Source organism: Neophocaena asiaeorientalis, unplaced genomic scaffold, assembly GCF_003031525.2.
Source record: "Neophocaena asiaeorientalis asiaeorientalis breed wild unplaced genomic scaffold, Neophocaena_asiaeorientalis_V1.1 scaffold249, whole genome shotgun sequence".
Classification (NCBI taxonomy): domain Eukaryota; kingdom Metazoa; phylum Chordata; class Mammalia; order Artiodactyla; family Phocoenidae; genus Neophocaena; species Neophocaena asiaeorientalis.
This window is the reverse complement of record NW_020172625.1, coordinates 9247440-9256938: the sequence shown is the minus strand read 5'-3', so window position 1 is coordinate 9256938 and position 9499 is coordinate 9247440. Positions and strand designations below refer to the sequence as shown.

Genomic DNA, 9499 nt, shown 5'->3' with positions numbered 1-9499 from the left:
AAAAAAAAAGTTGCAAAGAAACTCTGTACCTAATACTTGATGGATTAAATCTCCAGTGGGGGAATAAAAACTCTAGACTACCTGAGAAAAGAAAAGAAAAAAAAAAGCAACTTGCAGGAGGTAAAAGTGAAGAGGAGCTCCCTGTGCAATGCTGCTGTGTGTGCTAAACTAAAAAAAAAGTTGCAAAGAAACTCTGTACCTAATACTTGATGGATTAAATCTCCAGTGGGGGAATAAAAACTCTAGACTACCTGAGAAAAGAAAAGAAAAAAAAAAGCAACTTGCAGGAGGTAAAAGTGAAGAGGAGCTCCCTGTGCAATGCTGCTGTGTGTGCTAAACCAGGCGGCCTGGAGAAGGTACCTGGGCTCTGCAGCAGGACAGACCTAGTGTGGCTCTTCCTGGCTGTGCGCACATCTCCTCACCTCCCCAGCCTCAGTTCCCTCCCCTGTTTCTTTCTTTCCCTCCCTGAGAAAAATAATGCCTACCTCCTTCCACCTCCTTTCTAGAGCATCTAGTACTGTCCACACACATAGTCCTTCAAAAATGGAAATTATTTAAATTACATTTATGATTTTAAAAATCCTAATTTCTGTCCAGATGTGGATGGAAATCAGGACAATTTACTGCTTGTTAAGATCACATGTCCTTAGCCTAGAGCTAGGGATACCTCACGTTTCTTAGAATAAATATCTCGCATGAAAATGCAGCTGACCTTACAGCAGGGGCCATGATTAAGCAACAAGATAATTATCAGACAGAAAGAATCCCAGGGAACAGCCCTGTAAAATACCCAGAAAAGTACATTCAGCCTCATTTGATTTTATGACTTCTAACTGGTTCCTAGAATTTTGAGCCTGACTGCCTTTCTAGGAAACTTGCAGGACTGCTGAAATGCATAGCTCTGGTAAGCTTTCACAGTCATTGGCCTTACCATTGGAAAATCCTTAATCTTCAGTTAGGAGAAAATCCCTGCTGCAAGCATGCAGAAGCTCAGTTCCATGCCCTCCTTGGGAGTGCAGGAAGCACATGGGCTGAAGTGCTGTGAGCTAACTGCCTCCGAGATGGGAGGACGCCAGTGGCACTTTCAGGATTGGCAGAGGCTCTGCTGGGACACCAGCGGTCATGACTGTGAACCCAGTCTGCACGTGGGCTTCTCTCTGCAGGGCGGCCAGACTACTTAGATTGGATACTCAAGGATTAGAGGTGTTGCCCCATCCTCCTCACCTCACTCCTCTCCTCCCAAACCTAGAAGCTGCTGAAAGGCTTTTCACAAAGGCTGTGTGATGCTTTCTGGAGTTGGATCTTGTTTATTTGAATCAAATCTTTCTTTTTCTAAATATTTAGTTCCTTAAACTCAGAAACTGCCTCCTTCCCTCCGTCCTGGCAGCCTCAGTGAGCACCTGTGCGTGCCAGCCACCGTCACATACACAGGGACACCATCGTGAGCAAGACAGTTCCAGCCCAGGCCCAGGGAGCTATAGTCTAGTGGGGAGCTGCTTGCAGGCAGCTCTCTCTAGTTCTTCTCCTCACCACCTACCTGCCTGTGGCTGAGCCTTTTAGGGTCTGGCCCTGGTGCCCCTCTGGAGGAGCTGTGCCCCCCTACGTCTCCGGAGATAATCACTCCAGGATGCCTACGCAGACTTTGAGATCGTCAAAGCCTGAGTGAGGCTACTGCTCAGGTCTGAACTGCTCCTTCGCCTCCCATCAGCAGGTGGGCTCACATGGCCTTTGAGAATAGTCTCCTCTCACTGAGGCCTACCTCAAATCGACCCAGAGTGGGTGATTCACTGCATTTGCTTCAATGAGACAATTTCTGAATAAAAATACTTCCCACAGAGATGAAATACCAATGATTTTTTTTTTTTTTTTTGGCGGTACGCGGGCCTCTCACTGTTGTGGCCTCTCCCGTTGCGGAGCACAGGCTCCAGACACGCAGGCTCAGCGGCCATGGCTCACGGGCCCAGGCCCTCCGCGGCATGTGGGATCCTCCCGGACTGGGGCATGAACCCGTGTCCCCTGCATCGGCAGGCGGACTCTCAACCACTGCGCCACCAGGGAAGCCCACCAATGGTTTTTAGTCTAGTTCCTTATTTACTCATCAGGTGACTTTAGGCTTCTGTAAGGTGAGGATAATAACTGTACCTCTCACATTGGGACAGTCACCCAGATCACGTGAGCTAATACATGGAAAGATCTGGCACCCCGCCTACTCCTTCAGTGTTAGCTCAGGTTATTTCTGTGCACCGTAACAGAAGGTCTCTGTGCTGACACACTTCTAAGACATTTTCCCCAGATGTAAGAAATGTTTCAGTAGTTATTGAAGGACACTTCGGAAATTACAGAAATTCCCACCCTTCCTTGGCTACGTTTCTCCATTTTCCACCTGTACAGATGAACAGATCAGCCTGGACCCTGTGTCACTAAGATCATTGATACTAAGCACATCAGTGATTCATGACTCACAAGTCAAGTGAAACTCCAAACCTAACAGAGTATCAACTGAAGCATTTTCCAAGAGGAAAACCCATGTTCTCTCTTCACCTCATTGGGTTGAGGCAAGCGGAGCATTCAGGTGAGCTTCAGTAGCAAATGATGCTAGAACCCTGCTGCCCACACTTCATTAGATCCAGGCAGAAAAGTTTCTTAGCTACTGAAGGGAGGAAGCTACAGGGGCCAGTGGAGGCTGAGGATGGTTGTGAGCTTGGCCGGAAAGGAGAAACAGTGGGTGTGTGATTCAAGAAAATGGTTAAACAGACAGAGGGAATGTGGGGAGGTCTCTGCCACCCATGGACACAATGTTACCTACCAATTCCTTCTTCTTCATGCACTCCATGAGGATGATGAACAGGTGCTGAGCTTGGGTTCGAGTGTATGTGAAAGTCTTCTGGATGGTCACCAATAGCTGGTCTCTCAAAGATTCATTTATAAGTCTGCAGTGAAAAAATGTTGAAAGCGGGTTAACTCAGCTCCTATTTAGTACATATTTCTGACAAATATAGAACACGAGAAAGCATTATGAGGATTTACTTTAGATAGGAGTTATTTCTTCCCATATTTTTTTTCTATAGCAGTTATTTTCATTGTGATAATTTTTTTTTAAAGTGCGTTTAAAAATAAACCCATTTCAACATCTCAGTACTTAAATGAGTAAAGGAAGAAGATGGATTTAGTTCTTTTTTGGCTATCCCTTTTTTCTTTCATATGGCATATGTCTAATGCCCTCTTGCTCAAGTGCTGTTATCAAAAAAATACCTTCAATTAATCCTTTGCATATTGGTAAAAATTTACTATTAATATATTACTTATTTGAAGGAGATTTAAATTTCACCTTCAGGTCTAACTGTGGAAAGAAAAATTTTGTCTCAGTAAGGGATTTCTGAGTATCAGTGAGGAGAAATAGGACTTATGTTTCCTCTAAAATCATTCCGTGAAGGTAGTAGCTGATCTGGCCCACAATTCAGGTCCTCACTACTTATGTTGAACTTTTGCTGTGTTGTGTGCCAACAAGAGTCTGACCCATAAAGAGGTATTATATTGACTACTTTATTTAAAGATAGTTTTCGTATTATAGAGGAGTGAATTAAAACAAGGAAGGTGCATCATATCAAGTTAAAACTCAATTATCTCTCGCATGTGGACGGATCGCAATTAATTTTAACTCCTTTACCACGAGCCTGGTGAGAACTGGTCTATCTCCATCAGCCATCAAATAGCAGGAAAGAAAATTCACTTTGTATTAACAGATACTATTCAAAATCAGGAAGATAAAACTTCTCTTAAGGACTAATTTGCCTAGTACTTTACAGTTTACAAATTGTCTTCACACATGAAGCAACAACAACTCCTAGATAAAACAGTATACTATAATTATTATCTCATTTGGCGCCTACAGAAATTTGATAGACAAGAGATCTGTCCAATTCAGAAGGGAAGGATATTTTAGCCAGAAAGAGCCAGATGCTTAAGGTCACTCAGAAAACAAGTGGCACAGTCAAAACCAGAACCTAGTTCTTCTGATTCCTCGTCCGGTGCTCTTTCCACTACAGCATGCTGCCTTGTATTACACCTCGCAATACACCACTGCCTCTCTTTATCACTGTGGCTACTTGAGCAGGAAATTATAAAATTTCCTTGTTTCTTGAAAGAAAGCAAGATGAGAGGCTTGAGAATGTCTTCATATCACTGACCTGCTGTGCCCCAGGATTGTGTGAAGATTCACCTAGACCCACGAGGCTGGATATTATGGTGGCCCTACTTTGAGGCAGCTGCACTCCCCATGATAGAATTATACCAAGGATCCTGGAATGTCACTCACCCTGATGGAGGATTCGGTTACCCTTTTGGCCCCCCAGGAAGATTTATATCATGAACATATACATTCAGAAAAAGAGAATGATCCAGATAAAGTTGAAAAATGATACCAAATCCTCTCAAGATTACTGAATTATTCTGAAGAACTCTGTACTCTTAGTTGTGAACCACTCTGAAACCATCCATTCATTCATTCATTCAACAATTGCTTAGTGATGTCTATTTAGTGCCAGACACTGTGGTGCATGCCAGGGCTACAGGGATAGATGAGATATACACACTCACAGCCTTCAATGGGCTTACACACCAGTGGAGTAGAAAGACACGATCCAGCAATTCAACTATAATTTACAGTGGTCAAGAAGCAGAGAAGTTTGTGACAGTTGAATACAATCTAATCTAAGGGGTTCGGGGCAGACTTCTTTGAGGAAGTGCTCTTTTATCTGAGACTTGAAGAATGGAGGAGCATTTAGCACTTGAAGTGGGTGGGATGGGGGTGGGGCTGGGGGCTAGGTAAGAGCATATTTGGCAAACAAAACCGCATGAATAGGACTAGTTTGGAGAAAATAAAGAAGGCCAGTATGGCTAGAGAACAGAGAGCAAAAGAAAGAATGGAACAAGATGAGGCTGCAGAAGGGGTAAGCAAGGGCAAGATCATGGGAAATTTTCAAGACTGTGTTAGAGATTTGGATTTTTATCCCGCAGGCAAGGAGAACCATTGAAGGATTTAAGTTGGAGAGTAACATGATTACATTTGTGTTGCCAATTAATTTTCTGTAAGAGTCAAGACATGAGCACTCATACCTGGGCATGTGTCTACTTGACAGTCTAGAGGTTTTTGCAATATCAAGTGCACATAAATGTTGTACATGATTAACAACAGAAAAGACTCTCCTGATTAGCCACTTGATAGATCCAATCACTCATCTGCAGGTGTTTAATTTTGACAACAACTCAAAATTTGTTTTCTATTGCCAAACATCTGTAATGAAATTCCAGTTCCCTGAGGTCATTAACGGTTTGAGGGATCTGTCTGTCACTTGTACCCAGTCTGTCACTTTGTAACAATTCAGAAATGATGTACAACTCAGCTGACTGTGGGCTTCAGTGGCTAGGAGAGCTGAAAGACACTAAGCATCTTATACATTTTAGTCCAATTTTGCAACTGACTGAAATTGTGGCTTTGGTTAAATCATTTAGCAACAAAAACCATGGATTCTACTTCTAGAAGTACAAGAATTCTCTAGGTTGGTGTTTTCCAGAGTGTAGGAAAACTGTCACTGCTGGAGCTGAGATGAATTTAGGTGGAACAAAGGTGATTTGGTCCTTTCAAAGCATTAGGTTATACTCAGTAAATATTAAATAACTGTTATTCCTGGTTTACTTCTTTTTCTGTCCTGATTGCATCAAGAGGAAAATTTCATTTTTGATGCTTCTTTGCCTTTCACAGCTCACAAACACAAATCCCCCCTTTTGACAGAGAAATGACAGGTTTTAGGTCCCACACTCTTTGCAGAGAGTTTAATAATATTGTTTTTAAAAAGATACTGTATAATGGTTTGATGTGTTCATAGTGCAGCAGTGTTTATGACACACAATGGGCGTCACAGAGATAATCTTATTTGCTCTTCGTAACAATCTGTGAGAAAAGCAGGTATTAATTCCATTTTGCAGAAGAGGAGACTGTGGCCCAAAGAGGTGAAATGATGTGTGCAAAGTCACAAAGCTTGCTCATCCCAGTGCTTCAGTTGGGTTTACTGAATTCAGCCTTCCTTCCATGGTGTTGCTTTTCCTGATTGTAATCTATAAATATGCCTTTCACTTTCCTACTCATCCGCACTGGAGGTAGACATTTGCGTGTATTCGGTGTAGGAAATTGCTTTTTCTTTTAGTTACACAGAAAATATCTGAAGGAAATCAGACACGTTTGGAGAAGATAAGGGGAAACTGGTAAATGAGGATAGCGAAAAAATGCATTTAGTGCACTGAAGATTACATTTGCTTCTTATTTTCTATGCTGACCTAGATGATTTCCATTTGGCACAAATTCTTACTGTCTTCTCCACTACACCTTTCTTATTTTGTGACTATACTCCTTATGATACTGGGAGGCCTACTTTCTTGAAATTATTACTTTCCTAGCTCTTCTCATATTTTTTTCTGCACAACACTGGAATGATTTAAAAATCTTGACTGTTATATTTAATCATGAACAAAAAATAGAAATAAGCTCATTTTAGATTTCTTTTTATGGCACTAAAATAGTGACTGAAAATTTCTTGACACCAAAACATGGTCATAGTATTATGTAAAGTTTTAGTTTTAGAATTGGGTCTTTGACAAAGGGGTGCCTATTTATGGAAACTGTTAATTTGTGGTTCCATATGTACTGATGCTATTTTTGGTACACTTCAAATTAGAAGGCTTTCTGATTAGGAAGTGTAGTCATTGAAGTGAGGAAAATCTCTACACTACAGCATTTGTGTCTCCATTTAAATGCTGTACTTGTGATCTGAAGCTTTTCAGATGAGTCACAGAGTTATCTGAAATAGGTCAGTGTTCATCCAGTGCTCAGAGTAACCAAAACTTCCCACAGTTTGCTACTAATATTCTGTTCAAATGCTGGCAATTCAACCCACATGTACATATTTTTCTCAAAATGAATTTATCTGCAATATCAGAGTTTTGTTCCTAGATTTAAAAATTGGAAAACGCATTCAGAATTCAATGGGACTCAAACAGCTAGGCTTAGGCTAATGGCTTTTGAGGAGAGGAGCCCTTCTTATGCCCCCACAGACACTCTCTCTTAACCTATTCAGATACAATGTGAGAAAATTTTACTTGTATAAATAAAAACGACTGTTAATAATACCACTGTTTGGTACTTACAAAACATCATTTCCCATGGAATCTCTAATGGTCTAAAAAAAAGAAATTTGCTTCAAACCAAAGCAAAGTACTAAATACAACATTAGGGCACAGAAAGTCTACATGTCTTGTCTAAGGTCACAGAGACTGGTATTTTTCTTTTTTTCTCTTCCCTTTCTCCTTCTCTTTCTTCTTTAGTAAAAGTTATCAGTTCTTCCCAAATGGCTGAGGTCACAAGTAGCAGCATGACTCTTCCCAGAGAGGCAGGAGAGCAACATGAATAAAAGCCTCATGGTCACCAGGGCCAGGATGTCTGGAGCTCAAATGTCACTTCTAGCTGTGTGATCTTGTGCAAATTACTTAGTATTTCCAAGTCATATTTTTTGTATATGTAAAATAGGAATTATAATAGTACTTATAGACTTGTGAATGTTAAATGGATTAATCTTTGCAAAATGCTTAGAAAAGTGCCTGACACACAGCAAGTCCTATGTAAACGTTTACTATTATTAGAGCTCAGTCCTACAATGCTCCTTAGGAAAGCGTCACTGACCAGCCCTTCTTGTCAAGTAGCACAACCAGTGGCCAGGGCCTCTGTGTGTAATGCAGAGCTCTCCCCTGGGATCAACAGTGCTCTGCATACCTGGAGAGCCCAGCGGTATAAGGACACTCCAATCCTTATACCACTGGGCTCGCCAGGTGTGCAGTCAGAGAAATAACTTTCTGACTTCAGAGAGGTCAGAGATCACCATTCTTTCTTACATTTGAGACAGAGATACTTAGATTTGGAGGTTTAATTATAATGGAGCCTTGCAAACATCCCATGCAGGCAGCACCTAAACACTCGTTCACTCATTCATTCAACGAACAATATTGTGTTTACTATGTGCCAGGCACTATGCTAGAGGTAGAGAGATGAACACTATTCAGTCCTAGCCTCAAGGAACTCACAGGATCGTGTGTCAACATACTCTGGTCATTTAGTAATAGGTAACACACCCCAACCTTAGCAATGTAAAACAATATTTATTTATTGTGTTGATAATCTTGTGGGCCAAGGATTCAGGCAGAGGTGACTCATGCAAATGGTACTAACAGATCACTAATTGGTTTCTTCCCTATGTCCTCTACTATATTCCCCACCGTGTTGATTGAATGGTTCTCTTACAAGGCAAATAAGATTCTATCATATCCTTCTTAAAACCCTGCAATAGCTTCCCATCACTAGCAAGATAACACCTCAACTTGCATATGGCATTTAAGGCTTCTCATGGCCTCTCTCCCAGCGAGGCTCATCCCCTGCAACTCTCTCACACATATTCTATAAAATGCTATTATCGCCCAAACACACCAGACTCTTGCATGCTTCTATGCCCTTGAACTTGCTGTACCTGCTGCTTGCAATGCTCTCTACATCTGATCCTGTCACTCAGGCTCATCATTCATAATTCAGCTCCAAGTCCACCTCCTGTGTGAAAGTCTCTGATTACCACTCTCTTGATGTTCCCATAGCACTGGATACATATTAATTACTACTATTATTATATTGTATGGGAATCATTTATTTACATGTATGTCTCCCTCCAGTAGATTATGAACTCCTTGAAGGAGTGAATGCATCTTCACACTTCCTGTACCTAAGCTCTAGAAGAGTACATAGTTCATTGTTGGTTCTAGAAGCATATCTGTGGACTGACTGAGTGAATGTGTAGCTGCCTACTCATTAGCTACTCTGTGGCAGCTAACCAGGTGGTCTTCCCCATTCCCCTTTGCTCCTCATGCTGGGATGGACTTCAAACCTATTTGGGAGAATGAGAGAAGTGGCACAGGGTTTTGCCCCTCGCCCCCCAACAATCTGATTTTCTTGATCGTTTTTCATTCAATCAGATCCATCTCTAAGAAATATTCTAGTTTTTCTTTAAACTTAAAGGGTATTTAGAAATGAATTGGCCACCAAACTCAATAATCTATATTTGGTTCTACTTCTGGAGACTGTTTTCCCCATTTGAATTGCTATGTAGCTCATCAGGAGGAGATGCATATTCACTGTGTCTCCCCCATAATGCTTAGGGCAATGTCTTGCCCATAAAAGTGCTCAATAACTATTTAAAGACTTTAAGGATTTCAGTGATATCAAGATAATTCCTTCACATAGATCTTGGTGTTTTTTTATGCAAGTAATTGTATCACATAAAAATCAACTCACTGTGATAAACTATAATGGAAAAGAACATGAAAAAGAATGATTATATATATGTATAACTAAATCACTTTGCTGTACAGTAGAAATTAAAACAAATTGTAAAGCAACTATACTACA

General features: G+C 41.1%; 1 protein-coding gene across 10 annotated transcripts in view; it reads right to left on the bottom strand.

Moving 5' to 3' along the window:
• TRPM3 (transient receptor potential cation channel subfamily M member 3) overlaps positions 1 to 9499 on the bottom strand; it is a 783705-nt gene that overhangs the window by 156548 nt on the left and 617658 nt on the right. For all 10 annotated transcript variants that reach the window (XM_024738980.1, XM_024738984.1, XM_024738979.1 and 7 more), the window contains one exon: positions 2807 to 2930. In XM_024738980.1, coding sequence (XP_024594748.1) covers positions 2807 to 2930 — 124 coding nt within the window. The remainder of the gene's footprint in view (positions 1 to 2806; positions 2931 to 9499) is intronic.